At 41.8% G+C, this 21,737-nt stretch overlaps 1 protein-coding gene and 1 pseudogene across 10 annotated transcripts in view; one reads left to right on the forward strand and one right to left on the reverse strand.

The window, feature by feature from the left end:
* The window catches only part of PHKA1 (phosphorylase kinase regulatory subunit alpha 1), a 319,188-nt gene that overhangs the window by 223,137 nt on the left and 74,314 nt on the right, over nt 1-21,737 (forward strand). For all 10 annotated transcript variants that reach the window (XM_036304532.1, XM_036304531.1, XM_036304536.1 and 7 more), the window contains 2 exons: nt 8,072-8,181; nt 9,125-9,269. In XM_036304532.1, coding sequence (XP_036160425.1) covers nt 8,072-8,181; nt 9,125-9,269 — 255 coding nt within the window. The remainder of the gene's footprint in view (nt 1-8,071; nt 8,182-9,124; nt 9,270-21,737) is intronic.
* Nucleotides 18,267-21,606, reverse strand: LOC118654245 (annotated as a pseudogene).

A 21,737-nucleotide genomic window follows, 5' to 3' on the forward strand; every position in this document is an offset into this window, starting at 1 on the left:
CCTACCTGGTGAAAGAAATAGACTTACAAGTCCAGGAAGTGCAGAGAACCCCAAACAAAGGGAATCGAAGGAGGACCACACCAAGACACATCATAATTAAAATGCCAAGGACAAAAGACAAAGAGAGAATCTTAAAAGCAGCAAGAGAAAGACAGTCAGTTACCTACAAGGGAATACCCATACGACTGTCAGCTGATTTCTCAACAGAAACTATGGAGGCCAGAAGGGAGTGGCAAGAAATATTCAAAGTGATGAATGCCAAGAACCTACAACCAAGATTATTTTACCCAGCAAAGCTATAATTCAGAATTGAAGGTCAGATAAAGAGCTTCACTGATTAGAAAAAGCTAAAGGAGTTCATCACCACCAAACCAGTATTATATGAAATGCTGAAAGATATCCTTTAAGAAGAGGAAGAAGAAGAAAAAGGTAAAGATACAAATTATGAACAATACACATCTATCAACAAGTGAATCTAAAAATCAAGTGAATAAGAAATCTGATGAACAGAATAAACTGGTGAATATAATAGAATCAGGGGCATAGAAAGGGAGCAGACTGACTATTCTCAGGGGGAGAGGGGTGTGGAGGGTATGGGAAGAGACTGGACAAAAATCATACACCTATGGATGAGGACAGTGGGGTGGGGGGTGAGGGCGGAGGGGGGGGTGGGAACCGGGTGGAGGGGAGCTATGGGGGGGGGGGAAGAGGAACAATTGTAATAATCTGAACAATAAAGATTTAATTAAAAAATAAATAAATAAATAAATAAATAAATAAATAAATAAAATTTTAAAAGCAGTTAAAAAAATAAAATAAACCTACTGAAGATGGCGCCCAACAAGATGGCAGGGAGAGAGAGAGTGAGGGAGCGGAAGGGGACTATGTAGACATCTCTGGAGTGTGTGTGTGTGTGTGTGTGTGTGTGTGTGTGAGAGAGAGAGAGAGAGAGAGAGAGAGAGAGACAGTTAAATCCTTCAGGACTTTTGGGGGCTGGCCGACCGGGCAGTCTTAGACTGCAAAACTCCGATGCCACTGCAAACACTCCTGGACAGCCAGGCACTGGCACAGAAACCACGCCATCTTGAAGGGCAGAACTGCTATGACTAGGATTCTAGCCTCACCACCACCCAGACTGGCCCCAGAGGCAAACTGGGACCCTACAGGCACTCTAGACAAAGCCCTGCTACCACAGCTACAGACCCAAGGACACCGAGACTCCAGACATCCCGGTCACATTTTTCTGTGAGTCACAGAGTACACCCCCCTCCCAGACAGCCCACTGCAGTGGCATAGGGCCTGCGCAACCCACGGTGCAAGCAGGCCTCCCACCAATACAAGATGGTTGTGTAGCCCAGCCCCCCTTGCAAGTCGGGGACTCTGATTCTCGGCACACGCTCAAGGCTGAGCTGAGTGCTAATGAATTTGACTCTTGGCTCGTGCACACGGGGACTCTCTTTCTCATTGCACACAGCAACGGTATTGAGCCTCCTCAACCCATGGCGCTCGAGCGGGCCTCCCCTGACACAGGACAGCTGTGCAACCCAGCCCCCCTAGCAGGCCAGGGACTCTGATTATCTGCATGTGCGCATGCAGACTGATTCTTGGAGTGTGCACAGACACCCTGAGCACCAGTAACTTTGATTCTCGGCACGTGCATGCATAGACTCTGTTTCTCGCCAAGCACACACACGGGGACTCTGATTATTGCTGCACACGCGCCAATTGATTCTTGGCATGCATACGAGGCTGCACTGAGCGCCAATGACTTTGATTCTCAGTGTTTCTCATTGTGTGTGCACACAGGGACTCTGTTATCAGCGCACATGTGGATTGATGCTCAGTGCATGTGCAGACCAGTCTCAGCACGTGCACAAGGCCGCACTGAGCATCAGTGACTTTGATTCTCGGCACACGCACGTGGGGACTCATGTTTTTCGTCATGCACGCATGGGGACACTGATGCTCCAAGTGTGCACGAGGCCTCAGCGAGCGACATAGACTCTGATTCTCAGTGAATGCACATGGGGACTCTGATTCCCGGTGCTTGCTTGGGTACTCTGATTATTGGTGCATGCACACAGGGACTCTGTTTCTCAGCACGTGCGTGTGGGCACCCTGATTCTAGGTGTGTGCGCAAAGCCATACCAAGCACCAGTGACTCCGATTTTCAGTGCGTGTGTGGGGACCCTAATTCATAGCACACACTCAAGGTCACACTAAGTGGCTGAGACTCTGATTCTCGGTGAGCTCAGCTGCTGCTGAACCACGGCAGCCACACATCTCAGTGTCTGAGCTCTTTAGTGACGCTTGCATGGCACGACGTTCCCGCCACACATGGCTCAGGCCCCCACAACTCAAAACTTGGACCTTATGGTGATAGCAAGAATGGGAGGACAACGAAACAATCCCCAAAGGAAAGAAAAAGAGAATCCCCCCCCCCCCCCCCAAGGAACTAAATGAAACAGAAGCATGCAATATGTCAGAAAAAGAATTTAGAGTAATGGACATATAGTTAATAACGTGATGGACAGGACAATCAACAACTTATGCAAATATCAGGAAGAAATTCAAAGTAATATAGCTACAATAAAAAACGCGATGGAAAGTTTCAACAGTAGACTAGAAGAAGTGTATAGCCGAATTAGTGAGTTACAAGAAAAGGTAGAGAAACAAGCACAATCTGAAAAGCAACTGGAAAAAGAAGCAGGAGGAGAGCCTAAGGGAGTTTTGGGACAACATGAAATGAAGTAACTTACATATAATAGGGGTGCCAGAAGGACAAAAAGAGGAGCAAGGATTTGAGAACATATTTGAAGAAATAATGACAGAAAACCTCCCTGATATGGGGAAGAAAAAAAGTCACACAAATACAGAGTCCCAAGCAAGATGAACCCCAAAAGACCCACACCAAGACAAATCATAAGTACTATGGCAAACGTTAACAATTAAGAGATAATCTTTTTTTTTTTAGTATATAATACCCACTTAGTGTTTAGTTTTCTAAATGATTTTTGTGACTTTCTCTTTTTTTTTAATTAAATATTTTTTGTTCAGATTATTATATTTGTTCCTCTTTTTTCCCCCCATAACTCCCCTCCTCCCAGTTCCCGCCCCACCCTCCACCCTCACTCCCCACCCACTGTCCTCATCCATAGGTGCACGATTTTTGTCCAGTCTCTTCCCGCATCTCCCACACCCCTTTCCCCCCCAAGAATAGTCAATCCATTCCGTTTCTATGTCCCTGATTCTATTATAATCACCACTCTGTACATCAGATTATTTATTCACTTGATTCTTAGATTCACTTGTTGATAGATGCATATTTGTTGTTCATAATTTGTATCTTTACCTTTTTCTTCTTCTTCCTCTTCTTAAAGGATACTTTTCAGCATTTCATATAATACTGGTTTGGTGGTGATGAACTCCTTTAGCTTTTTCTTATCTGTGAAGCTCTTTATCTGACCTTCAATTCTGAATGATAGCTTTGCTGGATAAAGTAATCTTGGTTGTAGGTTCTTGGTATTCATCACGTTGAATATTTCTTGCCACTCCCTTCTGGCCTGCAAAGTTTCTGTTGAGAAATCTGCTAACAGTCGTATGGGAATTCCCTTGTAGGTAACTGACTGTCTTTCTCTTGCTGCTTTTAAGATTCTCTGATAAAGAGAGAATCTTTAAGACTGCAAAAGAGAGACAGATTTACCTACAAAGGATCCCCCATCAGATTATCAAATGATTTCTCAACAGAAACACATCAGGTTAGAAGGGAATGGAATGAAGTATACAAAGTGATGCAAAGCAGAGGACTGAATGCAAGAGTACTCTATCCAGTGAGGCTATCAATCAAAATTGAAAGGGAAATCAGGAGCTTTGCAGACAAAAAAAGGCTAAGGGAGTTTATCACTACCAAGGCAGCAATGCAAGAAATGCTAAAGGGAATGCTGTAAAAAGAAATAGGAAGGGAGGAAGGAACAGAGGCATAAAGAATAGAAATGGCTACAAACAAGCACCTATCAATAATAACATTGAATGTAAATGTATAAAATGCTCCAATCAAAATGCCACTTTGGAAAACAGAATGACATTTCTTCAAAAAAATAAAATTGGAACTGCCACTTGACCCCGTAATACCTCTTCTAGGATTATATCCCAATGGAATACTACACTGCTGTAAAAAAGAAGGAATTCTTACCATTTGCCACAGCATGGATGGAACTAGAGAGCAATATGCTAAGCGAAATAAGCCAGTTGGAGAAAGATAAATATCACATGATCTCACTCATTTCTGGAATATAATGAACAAAATAAACTGATGAACAAAAGTAGAACCAGAGTCACTGAAGCTTCAAATAGACTGTCCAACCTATGAGGGAATGTGGGGGTTGAGGGGATAAGAGATCAACCAACGGACTTGTATGCATGCATATGAACATAACCAATGGACACAGATGGGGGTTGGGGAAGTGAGGGCATTTGCTGGGTGGTGGGGGCATCCGGGGGTTGTCAATGGGGAAAAAGGAGACTTATGTAATACTTCAAACAATAAAGAATTTAACTAAAAATAAAAAAGAAGAAATATAAAGGGAAGAAGGAACACAGGGATAAACAATAAAAATGGCCACAAACAACAGGGGGATGAGAGCATGAGTGTGGGGTTGAGGTTGGGGGTTAATGGGAGGATGAGGACACATTTGTAATACCCTAACCAATAATGAAATTAAAGATTAAAAAAAGAATATTACTAGAAAAAAACAATAAAAATGGCTACAAACAAGTAGCTATCAATAACTTTAAACGTAAATGGACTAAATGCACCAATCAAAAGAAATAGAATGGCTGAATGAATAAGAAAACATGACCCATATATCTGCTGTCTACAAGAGATCCAACTCAGAACAAGGTACTCACACAGACTGAAAGTGAAAGGATGGAAAAATATTTTCCAGGCAAATGGAAACGAAAAAAAGCTGGGGTAGCAATACTTATATCTGACAAAATAGACCTTGGAGAGAAGGCCATAACAAGAGAGAAGGAGGGCTACTTCATAATACTAAAGGGATTGATACAAGAAGAGGATATAACTCTGGTAAACATATATGCACCCAATGCAGGAGTACCCAAATACATAAAAAAACTTCTGGAAGATATCAAGGGAGAGGTCGACAGCAATACAATCTTAGTGGGGGACTTTAATACCCCATTGACATCACTGAATAAATCCTCTAGACCAGTTGTTGGCAAACCACAGCTCATGAGCCACATCCGGCTCTTTGGCCCCTTGAGTGTGGCTCTTCCACAAAATACCATGTGCAGGCGCGCACGTACAGTGCAATTGAAACTTCGTGGCCCATGTGCAGAAGTTGGTATTTTGTGGAAGAGCCGCACTCAAGGGGCCAAAGAGCCGCATGTGGCTCACGAGCCACAGTTTGCCGAGTTGCAGTTTGCAGACCACTGCTCTAGACAAACAATCAGCAAAGCAACAGCAATCCTCAATGACTCACTCACTAGATCAGATTGAACTAATCGACATCTTCAGAACATTTCACTCCAAAGCTACAGAATATACATTCTTCTCAAGTGCACATGGGACATTTTCAAAGCACAATGGGATAATATTAGAAATCAACTACAATTAAAGCAATAAAAAATCAAACACTTGGAGGTCAAATAGCATGTTATTAAACAATGATTGGGTTACCAAAGAGATCAAAGAAGAAATAAAAAACATCCTGTAAATAAATGACAATTAAAACACAACAACCTCACATCTATGGGAAACAGTCAAAGCAGCCCTGAGAGGAAAGTTAATAGCATTACAGGCCTACCTCAAAAAACATAAACAAGAAAAAACAAGAAAAACGTAATATGCTATCTAACTCTACAACTTAAAGAATTAGAAATAGAGCAACATGAAAAGCTTAGAGTGAGCATAAGGAAGGAAATAATAAAGATTAGAGCAGAAATAAATGGCATATAGACCAAAAAAAAACCAAAAAAACAAAACAATACAAACAATGAATGAAACCCAGAGCTGGTGTTTTGAAAGGATAAACAAGATTGATGAACCTCTAGCCAGGCTCACCAAGAAGCAAAGAGTGAGGACCCAAATATACTATGAGCAACTCTATTCCAACAAACTGATCAACCTAGAAGAAATGCACATATTTCTAGAAAAATACAACCTTCCAAAACTTAATCAGGAGGAATAAAAAAGTCTGAATAGGCTGATAAATATGGAGGAAATTGAAGCAGTAATCAAAAAACTTCCAGCAAACAAAAGCCCTGGGCCAGATGGCTTCACAGGGGAGTTTTACCAAACATTCAAAGAAGAACTAAAACCTATCCTCCTCAGACTATTCCAAAAAATTCAAGATGAAGGAACACTCCCAATTTCCTACTATGAATCCAGCATTACCCTAATCCCAAAACCAAATAAAGACACTACACAGAGAGAGAATTACAGTCCAATATCTCTGATGAACATAGATGCTAAAATCCTCTACAAAATTCTAGCAAATCAAATCCAGCATTACATTAGAAAGGTCATACACCATGACCAAGTGGGGTTTATTCTGGGGATGCAAGGATGGTACAATATCCGCAAATCAATAAATGTAATACATCACATAATCAAATTGAGAGAAAAAAATCACTTAATCCAGGATGTTTTTCATTTCTTCTTTGATCTCTTTGGTAACCCAATCATGGTTTAATAACATGCTATTTAGCCTCCAAGTGTTTGAATTTTTTTTTCTATTTTTATTGTAGTTTATTTCTAATATTATGCTATTGGAATCTGAGAAGATGCTTGATTTGAGTTCAGTCTTCTTGAATTTGAAGAGATTTAGCCAGTGTACTAATATGTGATCTATCTTTGAAAACATCCCATGTGTGCTTGAGAAGAATGTATATTCTGTGGCTTTGGGGTGAAATGTTCTTAAGATATTAAGTCCATCTCATCTAGTGAGTCATTTAGGATTCCTGTTTCTTTGTTGGTTTTATTTGAGGGTTTATCCAGTGATGTAAATGGGGAGCTAAAGCCTGCCCGGAGGTACTATGCCACTCACCGCTGGGTTACAGTTGTGGTTCCACATGGGTTATGGCTGGAAAGTGGCATTCTCTAGGCATCCTCTGCCCTTCATTATTGAAAATTGTCTCCCTAGCTGTGTCTAATTTGTTAATTTAGGGTGGATGTTCTCTTATTTAGTTGCTTTTCTGGTCTGGCCCTAGGAGGAGGTCCACGACACGGCTGCCTATTCAGTAGCCATTTTCTCTGTCGCCCCCAGCTGCTAATTTTCAGTACTATGTCATTGAAGGAGATCAAGATATACTCTATTTCTGTTACTCAGTTTAGCATGCCATCTTTATTTATTTTTTTAATTCTTTATTGTTGAAAGCATTACATATGTTCCCTTTTCCCTCCATTGACCTCTCCCAGCCTGCCCCTTGCCCCCACCCCACCCCCCTATTGTCTGTGTCCATGGTTATGAATATATGCATACAAGTTCACTGGTTGAGCTCTTCCCACTGCCCACCCTCCCTTGCCTTCCCTCTGGGGTTTGTCAGATAAAGATATATATCACATGATCTCCCTCATATGGAGAATATAATGAACAACATAAACTGATGAGGAAAAATAGATCCAGAGACATAGAAGCACCAAACAGACTAGCTTGCCATCTTTAAGTTGATGAGGTTTTTGTTCAGCTTTGTTGAGGCATAGTTTACATTTAAAAGTTAGATAACTGGTAATCTTTTGCACTTTTTATGGGCTTTAAATAAATTTAATTTATGACATTTGGTAATAGAATTCTATTATTCCTAGACTATTAATTTTATGTGCATTCTTGTCTCTCATGTGTAAATGATGATGATGTGGATTCTTTAGAACAGCATAAAGTTCGTTAAGATCCCTACAGTGCTTAGTATGGTCCTGCATATGACCTGAACACTAACTTTGAGATACAGAACTTAATTTGTTCCATCAGAAAGTGTTAACTAATACAAAAAACGTTTTCTGATTGGATTTGTGCACTATAAATATCTTGACCTTTTTAAAATTCCTTCTCAGGGTGTAATAGTAGAATGAAACTCAGTGGCCGACCCTACAGACACATGGGAGTCCTTGGAACTTCAAAACTCTACGACATTCGGAAAACTATCTTTACCTTCACTCCACAGGTGTGTGGAATGAGTTTTACCATGCATAGAGATGAATGGAGATAAGAGAGAATCATTACAGAAATAAAGTATTTACTGGAGTTTGGACAAGTGTCAAAGATCCACAGGCCCTGTACATATTAAGTTGCTCAGTAAATACTTGTTGAGTTGTACTGAAATGAATTTCTAGCACAGAGTTATGCCAAGTGATTATGGCTACCAAGAGTAGTCCTGGGTATTGCAGAAATAGTGACTAGAGATTTTACAGATGTTTGAGTATTTTAAAAAGTACTTCTTACTTTTTATTTGTATTTATCCTTTATAAACAAAATGTAGTCTTTTTATTCAGCTACCAAATTATGTGTTCTCTTTTGGGAGGTGGGGCTCTTAACAAGCCTGGAGATCTTTGATATCCTCTTCTAAACAAAAATGTCAATACTGTTTTAGCCATGATTGTTTCCCTGATGTTTATTAGCCACATTATAATAGTAAGCCCAATTATTTGTGTATATGAGGAGGAGAAACCACTTTCTGGAAAGAAAGCTTAAGCTCTTCATTTGTCATCTGACATCTGAATTAGTGCAGCTGAGATATAGACAAAAAATATTGGATCATAAGTTATACTTTTAACCTTGCCATTTGCTAGCTATATAACTAACTGCTAATCTACTTAATGTCTCTTTGGCCTTATTTTTATCTATTAAAAGAAGAAAAGCCCTTACTGGGTTGTTACACAAATATAATTGTGTACTTGAAAACACTTTGTAAATTATAACACACTGTAAAATATAAAAAATATCATATGTGTCATTGGACTGCCAGAAGAATTAAGAATTACATTTGGAGGTATTGTTGCCTTTATGACATTGTATATGCCCTTTTGAATATGAGATTGGTTTAAAATTGCTTTATTTGATAGTTATGAGAGTAAACTATTCTGAGCTATTATTTTTATTTTTCTCAGTTTATAGACCAGCAACAGTTCTACTTGGCTCTGGACAACAATATGATAGTGGAAATGCTTAGAACAGACCTCTCCTATCTCTGTAGCCGCTGGAGGATGACAGGACAGCCCACCATCACCTTTCCCATCTCACACACCATGCTTGGTAAGGTTGTATGAAGCATGGAATAAATGTTTATTTGGAATAAGTCATGTGGTTAGACCTTTAAAGTCCTGGAGTCACTGAAGAGCTACTTATTATCATTTATTATTTCAGCAGTTATATATTAGCTTCTACCTTGTGCCAGGCAATTTTCTAAGGACTGGGATACATGAAGTGAATAAGGCAGATGAGGACCTTATGTTTTATAATAAATACATAAATAAACTAATACATAAGATTATTTCAGGTAGTTTGAGAGCTATAATTTTTTAAATGTAATAAAATAACTTGGTTGGAGGCAACTTCAGATAATTGGTTTCTAGGTCAATTTTCAGAAACTTTATAAGTACAATTCATTTACAGTAATACTACATTATGCATCTGTATAACTCCAGTGAAGCATCAAGATTTTGGAGATAAATTCCCAGACACCTCCCTCCAAGGCTTATTTAACTGAACCAGTAAAATCTAGCAGGGAAAAATGAAAAGGCTTTCAGTTTATCTTTCCTTTATTGTCTGGGCTTCCTAACATTACTCACTTAAAACTAGGTGATAAGCTTTATTGTTCTCAGTTCCCGAAGGACTACAGTCAATGCTGAAGCACTGCTTCCTTTCCGAGTCTCTGTAGTTGCTTCCAAAAGCCTATTTGTACTGCCAAAGTACATGGAATTCCTTTTCATTAGAGGAGAACCCCTTGTCATAAATCATTCCAAGTTCAGACAGACTGTTAGGGATTTTGCTGTCGCCTCTTAAAGTGATTCAAAAGCACAGGAGTTGAAGAAGTAGGGTAGCCCTTCTTCTTGTCTTTCTTATTTATTTAAGACAATCAACAAGTGCACATTTAATAATTACTGTGTTCCTAGAATTGTATTCAGAAAGTGTAAAAACTAATTGGAGAAGCAAAGCTAATACACAAAAATAATAGAAAATAATTTAAGACAGTATATAAAGAAGCACTAAACCCTTAGATTAGTATTTTTATACAGCGAAGGTGATCAGGTTGTCAAATAAAATTTCTTGACTGAAGTGGGACTTATTATAAGTTTTACAGATGAGTACTATTCATGTGGTAAGAGGGAAAGGTATTTTAAGTGCGGAAAAAAATTCCATGAGTGAGATCTGGAGACAGGGATGAGCTTGACTTGTGAGTAAGCAGTGGAGTATAATTATCAACAAAATTGGATAAATAAGTGGGATCATATTATGAAAACCTTGAAAATAAGCAGATATTTAAAACAGATTTTTCTCAAAACTCTGAAACGTCAGTTTTTGAATAATCAGTGACATGATGAAAGTGATAGTGATTTGATGACAGTATACTGTAGTGAGGACAATCTGATAGCAAAGAAACTAATCTAGTTATGAGGTGATAGAAGATACATTTGATTGGTGGTAGTAAAAGTATAGTGGGAAAGAAGGATACAAGAGTCATTTTAAACAACACCAGTAAGTCAGATGTTGGCTAACTAGTATGAGATATGAATCAAAATAATGCTAAGATGCCCTAGCTGGCTTGGCTCAGTAGATAGAGCATCAGCCTGCGGACTGAAGGGTCCCAGGTTCAATTCTGGTCAAGGGCATGTACCTTGGTTGCGGGCAAATCCCCAGTAGTGGGTGTGCAGAAGGCAGCTGATCGATGTTTCTCTCTCATGGATGTTTCTAACTCTCTATCCCTCTCCCTTCCTATCTGTAAAAAATCAATTAAAAATATATTTTAAAAAAATAATGATACGATTTCCAGACTAGGTAAGTAATGCTGTCATTGATAGAGGCATTCTATAGGAAGGTGTAAAGGGGCATGTTGAGTTTGTGGTTACAAAGAGATTTCCAAATTGAAATACCTAATACAGTCATGTGCCACATAATGATGTTTCAGTCAATGAGAGACCATGTATACAATGGTGGCCCTGGAAGATTATAATGGAGCTGAAAAATTTTTATCACCTGGTAACACCAGCACAGGCATTGTTTATGTGTTTGTGCTGATGCTGGTGTAAACAAACCTGTGCTGCCAATTGTATAAAAGTATAGCACATACACTTATATACAGTACATAATACTTGATAATGATAATAAATGACTGTTAACAGTTCATGTATTTACTATACTATACATTTTATCATTATTTTAGACTTTACTCATTCTACTTATAAAAAAGTGTTTGCTGTAAAGCAGTATGTCGTGTTATTCCAGCAGCAGACTCATACATCTCATGTTTAACACATCTCTTGATTGCCTTAGGTCATTTGTGTGTGTGTGCTTAATTTAATCTTATGTTGTTTTGTACAGTAATATGCTATACATGCTTGTAGCCTAGGAGCAATAGGCTATACCATGGACCCTAAGTATGTAGAAGGTTGTACTATCTAAGTTTGTGTAAGTGCACTCTATGATGTTCACACAATGTTGAAATTGCCTAACAAAACATTTCTCAGAACATATCCACATCATGAAGTGCCACATGACTGTAGTTGGGATAAAATACACAGCCATAACTTGGGAAGAAGAATAAAATTAAGTATCTAGATTCAAATCACAAAGTTTTAATACTTAGTACATGGTCACACAACAAAAGTAGAAGTAACAACAGAAATAATAACTGTAATATTTAATGAACACTTTCTCTGTGACAGACACTGAGCTTTCAGTGCATTATTTTGAAATCTTCACAACAACCCTATTCAGGTAGGTACTATTAATAGCCCTATTTTATAGATGAGGAAGGTGACTCATTGTGAAGAGTCACAAAATTAGTAAATGAACAGAGTCAGGCTTCGTACCAGATCTATCAATTTCCACAGCATATATTATCAATAGCTGTTTGTTTTCTCATATAAAAGACAAAGATTCCCAGGATATATAAAAGAGAAAAATCTATCTTAGATGTTAGTTAGAAAAGACATCCCTAAAATAAAATCATGTTGATAATAAAGGAATGTGTAAAGACATATCATGCAATTGCTAACAAAAAAAAAGCAATGGAGATCCAAGGTGGCTGTGAAATAAGTGGAAGCTACACTCACCTTCTCCCAGTAGCAAACCAGAATTATAACTAAGTTATAGATCAATCAACCTGAATAACCAACTGAAGAGTAGCTGAACAGAAGTCTTATAACCAAGGATTTACAGAGGAAGCCATATTGAGACTGATAGGAAGGGCAGAAATGCAAAAAGGACTGGCCCTGCACTCATTTGTGGAAGCTGAGAATCCAGAGGCATATCTCAGCTGCAAAGGTCCTCTTTGTGAAGCAAGATGTCTCAACCCCACATTGGGGCTCCCCATCTCAGAACACCAGAGCTGGGAAGAGGTGCCCATGTAAACATCTGACTGTGAAAACCTGTGGGGATTCTGTCCAACAGGGAGAGACAGGAGTCTACTATAACCTGATGTGCCCTCTTAAAAGGCCAGTGCACAAAATCTCATTCTCAGGCACTCACCCATGGCTCTGGTGGAGGTAAGGTGACGCAGAGAAAACTGGAGTTACACAGAGAAGAACTGGGTTGTGTGGCCACGAGGAGAGACCTGGAGGATCAGCTATCAAGGTCCCTTTGCTGAGTCCCTATTCTATACTTTCCAGAGACATCAATTGCCCTTGGTCAAGCCATCCTATTCATACAGAACCAGCTTGGAGCAGGCCACTAACCATGTACTCCAGATTCCCAGTTACCCAACCCTGCCGACTCACACCCTGCTGAAACCTCTGCTGTCTGTACCCAGCTTGGGCCTTCTGTTTTCTCTTTTGGGGGGAGCTCTTGTAAAGACTCAGGCAGAGACTGAGTGGTGTGGCTGTGGAGCAGGGGCCATTTCTCCCCTCTGCACACCTGTTAGGCACTGCCCGCCAACAGGAGTTAAACGAGCTTTGTCCTTCCAACTTTCACTGGTCCAGCCTTGCTGAGCTAACACCCTGCAGAAAGGTCTACAGGCTGCACTCAGCTTGGGCTCCTGGTGTACTCTTTTTTAGGAAACACTTGAGAAGATCTTGGTGGTCTCAGGGATTAATGGCAACTTGGGCAGAGAATGAACTGTGTGACTCTGGAGCAGAGGCTGTTTCCACCCCCTGTGAACCTGACCAGTGCCACCTCCTCCACAAGAGATCCACTAGCTTCATCCTCCAAACTCTGGGAGGCCCCACCCAGCCAAGCTCACATCTTGTGGAACAGACTGTGTACTGTGGCCAGCCCATGCCCACTCTACAGACATTTTTGGAAGGCTCTTGATTAAGTCCAGGCAGCCTCAAGAGGTGACAGAGCATCTGACAAGCAGAGGTGGATCCGGAGGTACCTTAGGCCTTTTGCTGACCTGCACCTGGGTTCAGAGCTGATGGAAGCTAATCTTGGTACATAGGATGGCCCCTCCCATGTGCACCCAGGCCCAGCAGAGGTAGCCAAAAAGTGTGGAACACTTGATAGCTCCAGACAGGCAGCATCTGACATTGACCTGCACCAGAGTTCTTCCTAAGAGTCCAACTAAGAGAGTGCTGGTTCAATTCCAGGTTAGGGCACAAGCCTGGATTGTGGGCTTGATCCCCATTGTGGGTGTGGGTGTGTGCAGAAGGCAGCTGATCGATGATGTTTCTCTCTCAATGATGTGTCTATCTCTCTACCCCTGTTCCTCTCTCTTTAAAAAATCAATAAAGGGAAAAAAAATTTTAAAAAGATACAACTACAACAGGAGGGCTCACATAACCCAAAAAAAGAAAAATTATGGAGCACCTAGCTCAGGTGATCAAGAAGATTGTGCCACTGAGACCCACAAGACACATACTACATAAGGCCATCATACCAGGACTGGGAGACATAGCAGATCTACCTAATACACAGAAACAAATGCAAAGAGGCAGCCAAAATACGTAGAAAAACAGGTACCAAAGAAAATAATAGGAGAAATACCAAGAAAAAGAATGAAATTAAATGGAGGCAATCAAGCTACCAGAGGCAGAGTTCAAAACAATGGAGTTAAGGATGCTCAATGAACTTTGGGGAAGAATGGTTGAACTCAGTGAGAACTTAAAGAGATAGTAAGCATGAAAAAGACATAGAAACCATAAAAAAAGAACTAGGAACTCCCATAAGACTGTCAGATGATTTCTCAACAGAAACTTTAGGCCAGAAAGGATTGGCACAAAATATTCAAAGTGGAGAAAAACAAGGACCTACACCCAAAACTGTTTTACCCAGCAAGGCTATCATTTCAAATTAAAGAAGAAATAAAGTGATTCCCAGAAAAGAAAAACCTAAAGCAGTTCATAACAACAAACCAGTATTACAAGAAATGCTAAAGGGGCTTCTTTAAAAAGAAGAAGAATTAGATAAAGAGGATTATAATGATAAACAATAAAATGGCAATAAATACATACCTATTGATAATCACTTTTAATGTAAATGGACTAAATTCTGCAATCAAAAGATAGAGTAACAATGGGTAAGAAAGCATGATCCATATATATGTTCTCTACAAGAGACCCATCTCACAACAAAAGATAAACACAGACTAAATGTAAAGGGATGGAAACAAACAAAAAAAGCGGGGGTAGCAATATTCATATCAGACAAAACACAATTTAAGACAAAGGCTATAAAATGGGACAAAGAAAGTCATTACATAATGAGAAAGGGATCAGTCCAACAAGATGAAATAACTCCTTTTTTAAATTAAATCTTTATTGTTCAGATTATTGCAGTATTCCTCTGTTTTCCCCCATAGCTCCCCTCCACCTGGTTCCCACCCCACCCTCTGCCCTTACCGCCACCCCCCACTGTCCTCATCCATAGGTGTACAATTTTTGTCCAGTCTCTTCCCGCACCCTCCACACCCCTTCCCCCCCGCCAAGAATAGTCAGTCCACTCCCTTTCTATGCCCCTGATTCTATTATATTCACCCATTTACTCTGTTCATTAGATTTCTTATTCACTTGATTTTTAGATTCACTTGTTGATAGATGTTTGTTGTTCATAATTTGTATCTTTACCTTTTTCTTCTTCTTCCTCTTCTTAAAGGATACCTTTCAGCATTTCGTATAATACTGGTTTGGTGGTGATGAACTCCTTTAGCTTTTTCTTATCTGTGAAGCTCTTTATTTGATCTTAAATTCTGAATTATAGCTTTGCTGGGTAAAATAATCTTTGTTGTAGGTTCTTACTATTCATCACTTTGAATATTTCTTGCCGTTCCCTTCTGGCCTGCAAAGTTTCTGTTGAGAAATCAGCTGATAGTCGTATGGGTATTCCCTTGTAGGTAACTGACTTTTTTTCCTCTTGCTGCTTTTAAGATTCTCTCTTTGTCTTTTGTCCTTGGCATTTTAATTATGATGTGTCTTGGTGTGGTCCTCTTTGGATTCCTTTTGTTTGGGGTTCTCTGCACTTCCTGGACTTGTAAATCTATTTCTTCCACCAGGTAGGGGAAAGTTTCTGTCATTATTTCTTCAAATAGACTTTCAATATCTTGCTCTCTCTCTTCTTCTGGCACCCCTATAATTCAGATGTTGGTATGCTTGAAGTTGTCCCAGAGGCTCCTTACACTATCTTCATATTTTTGGATTATTTTTTCATTTTGCTTTTCTGGTTGGGTGTTTTTTGCTTCTTTGTATTTCAAATCTTTGACTTGATTCTTGTGATCCTCTAGCCTGTTGTTGGATCTCTGTATAATATTCTTTATTTCAGTCAGTGTATGCTTAATTTCTAGTTGGTCCTTTTTCATATCCTCGAGGGTCTTACTAGATTTCTTGAGGGTCTCACTAATTTTATTGGTGGTTTCTAGAAAATTCTTGAAAAACCTTATAAGTTTGGTTTTGAACTCTATATCCAGTAGTTTGCTTTCCTCCATTTCTGTCATTTGTGATCTTTTTCTTTGTCTCTGCATTTTTTATGCTTCCCTGTGTTGATAGAGTGGCTTTGTGTGCTAGGTGTCCTATAGGGCCCAGTGGCTCAGCCTCCCCAATTACCTGAGGTGGACACTCTTGGTGCACCCCCTTGTGGGCTTTGTGCACTGTCTTGCTGTAGTTAAGCCTTGATTGTTGTAGGTATCACTGGGAGGAATTGACCTCCAGGCCAATTGGCTGTGAGAATCAGCTGTGTCTACAGTGGGAGAACTTCTGTGCTGGAGACACTCTTCTGGGGCAAGACTTGCTTCAGTGGGGCTTTGGTGCTCACTGAGTCTGCCCCCTGAGTGTGTGCCTTATGGATCTGAGGAGTTGTAATCTGAATGGTCCCACTCTGACCACTGGGTACACTGGCTCTTGAATCTCTAAGGAGGTGCTAATTTAGCCTCTGCCTGAGGCTACCCAGCAGGAGCTATGAAGAGATCTACAGATTCCTCTTCTTTGTTTGGGATTTGGAGGTGCCCAGATGAGGCCCAGCTGTGAAGTAATGCAAGCTGCTGTGGGGCCTTAGGCCTTCTTTTAGAAGTTCTTGGTCTCTCTGACCCAGCTGCTGTTTGTTAGGTAATTTTCATATTGCAAAGGGCCAGGCCTTTCATATGAAAAAGCCTCTGCGCACAGCTTGGGTGGGGCAGGGTCTCTGGGAATCAACAGGGCGGAGCAAACAGCTATGGCAGATCCTCAGTCCTACCCTAAGAGGTCCCGTGTCTCAGTGTCCTGGTATCGCTGTAAGCACCTCTGAGAGAAAGCTGTTCTTGAGTTCGGACGGATGCCAGACAGTCCAGTTTCTCCCCATATGAGTCTGGGTCCCCAGAGACTCCCTCCCGATTGAAAAAGACAATCGGGTCCTCAGTTGCCAGCCCTATCCACGTGCACCTCCGTACCTCTGCACTTTACTTTTGCACCTCCTCTGAGTCTCAGTGTGCTTTTCTCTTTCCTTCTAGTTGTAGAATTTCCACTCAGCCAGCCTTCCTGTGGTTCTGGATGATGTTCGTTTTGTCTTTTAGTTGTATTTTTGAAGTGGTTGTGCCAATGGGAAAGATTTTAAAGGAAGGAACATGGGTGCCCCATCAACTGAACAAAAGACAAATGGAAAACCGAAAAGTCATCAGTAAAATGTTGCCTCAACGGCACAAAAGAAAGTCTTTTTTGCATAGAATTGTGACTGGTGATGAAAAGTGGATTTATTTTGAGTATCCCAAATGCACAAAATCATGGGTTGATCCAGGTCAACCATCAACATCGACTGCAAGGCCAAATTGCTTCAGAAAGAAGATAACGCTCTGTGTTTGGTGGGATCAGGAAGGTGTGGTGTATTATGAGCTTCTAAAACCAGGTGAAACCGTTAATACTGATCGCTACCGACAACAAATAATCAATTTGAACCAGGCTTTGATCATAAAACAACCACAATGGGCCAGAAGACATGGCAAAGTAATTTTGCTTCATGATGACGCACCATCACACACTTCAAAACCAGTTAAAGACACATTAAAAGATCTTGCCTGGGAAGTATTAACCTACCCACCCTATTCACCAGACCTTGCTCCTTCAGATTACCACTTGTTCTGATCAATGGCACATTCACTTTCTGAGAAGCACTTCAAAATGTATGAAGAAGTGGAAAATTGGGTCTCTGAATGGTTTGCCTCAAAACAAGAAAAGTTCTATTGGGACAGTATCCAAAAATTACCTGAAAGATGGGGGAAATGTGTAACTTGGGATGGACATTACTTTGAATAATGCACTTTTAATGTTTCTCTTGAAATTATCATGTTTTCTTTGATTACAAAATCCGCATTATTAACCGGTACACCTACTAAATGGGGAAATTCACACTGAATTCCCCCTTCAGCATACCATAGTACACCCATAGTACAGAAGAAGATTGTGAGGTTCAGAGAAAGGGAACTTTCTTGCCGATGGGCTGCAGAACCGGGCCATCAGCTGAAGTGGGTCAAACAGGGCTCCTCCGCCATTCCTCCCTATGGTGGAGGGGGAGCCTTTCAACCAAGACCGCAGTGGATGGGGGCAGCAAGGAAGGGTCTTTGGAAGCCAAGAAAATGGTGGCTTTTGGAAGGGAGGTGTTGAAGGCCTGGTGATTGGGAGTGTGATGGTGCAGAGGCTATGAAAGGGGAGCACAATCAAACCCCCTAACCCGTACTGTAGTCATGACCTCGAGAGAACCCTCAGTATCTTTTTCTTGAGCGCGGGAAGCTTTCATCTTCACAAAGACTTTGGCGGGGCCAGCGGGCGCCCCTCCACCCTCACCACCTGCAGGCCTGGAAGCTGTGGTGGAGGCCACCAGCTATTGAGGCCACACGAGGCCCCTTGCTGACACTGGATTCGCTCTCCCTTAGCGGTCTCCCTCGCTGCCCGCAGGACTCCGGCGTCCTAGGGGTCCTGGGCACCCTGCCAAGCACTCAGAGTCGCTGTCTGTGCAGCTGTAGAGTGACCAGCACTGAGGAGCGGACCGGGAAGGGCCGGGACCGGGCAGCAGGGGCGCGGGGTTGGCCACAACGCCCGTGGGCTGCGTCGATCTTGGCCGTGGAGCGCCAGCGGCGGCAGGACCCCGCGATCAGCGTGGGTGCTGGGCCCGGCAAGGCCCCTCAGAGGCTGCGGCTCCTCGCACTGTGCTCCACAGTGGAGTACTTGGGGGGCCCCAGAGGAGCCCCGGCAGCGCGGCCCAGCAGGCTGGTCTCCAACTGGGAGCCCGCGGCCTTGCCTGCCCACAGCGAGCCCCTGCGGCCCGAAGCCTCCATCAAGCATCTGTGGCGGCCTGCGGCCCGGGGGCGCTCCCGGGGTTGGGGACTGCTCCACGCTGTGGCCGGGTTCAGTGGTGGCGCTTTGCGGCGGGCCGCCCGTCCAGGGAGGCCCAGAGTGGCCGCCTGCGCTCCCGGGATGTACTGAGCCTTCACCAGGCGGCCCTCTGTGGGGCTGTCAGGGGATGGCGGCCAGGTGGCGGGCTTGGGCGCCGCCTCAGACTCGCGGTGAGGCCCAGGTGTGGCCCAAGGTGGCGGGACTCGCGGGACGACCTTCCCCCCCCCTTCCGCCCCCCCCCACCCCCCCACCCCGCACTCCACTGGAGTCTCCGGTGGAGCCCCTGGCACACACTGTTCTGGCCTAAATCTTTACTGTTGAAAGTATTACATAGGTCCTCCTATTTCCACCATTAACCTCTTCCAGCCTGCTCCCATCCCTCCCTCAAATCCCCACCACCCCATTTTCTGTGCCCGGGGGTTATGCATATATTCATACAAGCTCATTGGTTGAGCTCTTCCCACCCATCCTACCCAGCCTTCCCTCTCAGGTCAACAATCTGTTCATGCTTGTATGTCTCTATTTTTTTTCAGACATGAAAATGTTTGTACTTTATTAATATGACATCATACAAATAAGCATTTATTATGCATAATACTTCATAGCTTTGCTTTTTGGAAATTTTTCTTTTCATTGTTGAAAGTATTACATATGTCTCCCCCCCCCCCTCCCATTGACCTCTCCCCACCCTCTACTGTCTGTGTCCTTTGTTTATACTTATATGCATGCATACAAGTCCCTTGGTTGATCTCTTTTTTTTTAAATATATTTTATTGATCTTTTACAGAGAGGAAGGGAGAGAGATAGAGAGTTAGAAACATCGATGAGAGAGAAACATCGATCAGCTGCCTCCTGCACATCTCCTACTGGGGATGTGCCCGCAACCCAGGTACATGCCCTTGACCGGAATCGAACCTGGGACCTCTCAGTCCGCAGGCCGACGCTCTATCCACTGAGCCAAACCGGTTTCGGCCCTTGGTTGATCTCTTAATCCCACCTCCCACCCTCCTCTGTCTTCCCTCTGAGGCTCCATGGTCTGTTTGATGCTTCTATGTCTCTGGATCTGTTTTAATTCATCAGTTTATGTTGTTCATTATATTCCACACATGAGTGAGATCATGTGATACTTATCTTTATCTGACTGGCTTATTTCGCTTAGCATAAGGCTCTCCAGGTCCATCCTTGCTGTTGCAAATGGTAAGAGTTCTTTCTTTTTTACAGCAGAGTAGTATTCCATTGTGTAGATGTACCACAGTTTTCTAATCCACTCATCTGCTGATGGGCACTTAGGCTGTTTCCAAATCTTAGCTATTATAAATTGGGCTGCTATGAACATAGGGGTGCATATATTGCTTGTTTTTCTTGTTTGTTCATTTGTTTCTTTCAGTTTTGTATCCCACATACAAGTGAAATCATATTCAATGGATTGAAAAAAAAGATAAATTACTTAATAGAAACATGGGGAAAGGACATGAACAGGCAATTCATAAAAGAAATGGAAATGATCAGTATATACATGAAAACATGATCAGCCTTGCTAGTAATAAAATTAAAGTGTCTTTTTAAACATACTACATACAGATTAAAGAAATTATTCATGTCTATTATTGTTAAAGGTATGGGGAAACAGTCACTTTCTATACTAGTGATGGAAATATAATTGACTCCACTTTTTTAGTGAGCAATTTCTCAATCTTCATAAAATGTTTTGTGCTTCCTTTGTCCTAACAGTTCTACTTGTAAGAATTTCCCCTAAGGAGATAGTATAATTAGTTCATATAGATGTAGGTACAATGATCTTCCTTACTGTGTACTTACATTATAAAAATGGTCTAAATGTCTGCTATGAAATAATTTTTAGCTTTTACAAAGGATATGTTACAAAAAGTGGATCACAAAAGAATATATGTAATATGATCTCCTTCATGTAGTGTCAGATAATTGTTGTTAGTCTTCTAAATATTTTTATGCCTACACACATAAACCAAAGCTTATTAGATAGCATAATCCTATATAATAAAAGGGTAATATGCAAATTGACCCTAACAGCAGAATGACTGGTCACTATGACACACACTGACCACCAGGGGGCAGACGCTCAATGCAGGAGCTGCCCTCTGGTGGTCAGTGCGCTCCCACATGGGGGAGCTCTGCTGAGCCACAAGCCAGGCTGATGACTGCCAGCACAATGGTGGTGGTGGGAGCCTCTCCTGCCTCCTCAGCAGCGCTAAGGATGTCTGACTGCAGCTTAGGCCTGCTCCCCACTGGCAAGTGGACATCCCCCGAAGGCTCCCGGGCTGCCAGAGGGATGTCAGACTGCCAGTTTAGGCCTGATCCCCTGGGGAGCGGGCCTAAGCCAGTAGGTGGACATCGGCCGAGGGGTCCCAGACTGCGAGAAGGCACAGGCCGGGCTGAGGGACCTCCCCAAGTGCACAAATTTTGTGCACCGGGCCTCTAGTAGTATATAAAATGTTTAGCACAGTTCTTGGCACATAACATTCAACAAATGGTTGCTGCTATTATTGAAAGCATTCAAGTCAAGTGTTCTGCCATCAGGTTCTGTACTAAATATTTATGATAAATAAGATATGGACTGTCTTTGAGGAACTCTGTCTATTGGTCATCATCGCTTACCAATTGCCCATTCTACAGTAATGCTGGCTTTCAGATGAATTGTTGAAATGTAGGGTGGTCAGTGTGGAGTGTCTAATTTGTATCATCCTCACCCCAGACTATTGGTTTGAAATAAGTGAAAGCTTCCCCTTATTTAAAAGTT

The sequence above is a fragment of the Myotis myotis genome, unplaced genomic scaffold (genome assembly GCF_014108235.1).
Source record: "Myotis myotis isolate mMyoMyo1 unplaced genomic scaffold, mMyoMyo1.p scaffold_m19_p_4, whole genome shotgun sequence".
Classification (NCBI taxonomy): domain Eukaryota; kingdom Metazoa; phylum Chordata; class Mammalia; order Chiroptera; family Vespertilionidae; genus Myotis; species Myotis myotis.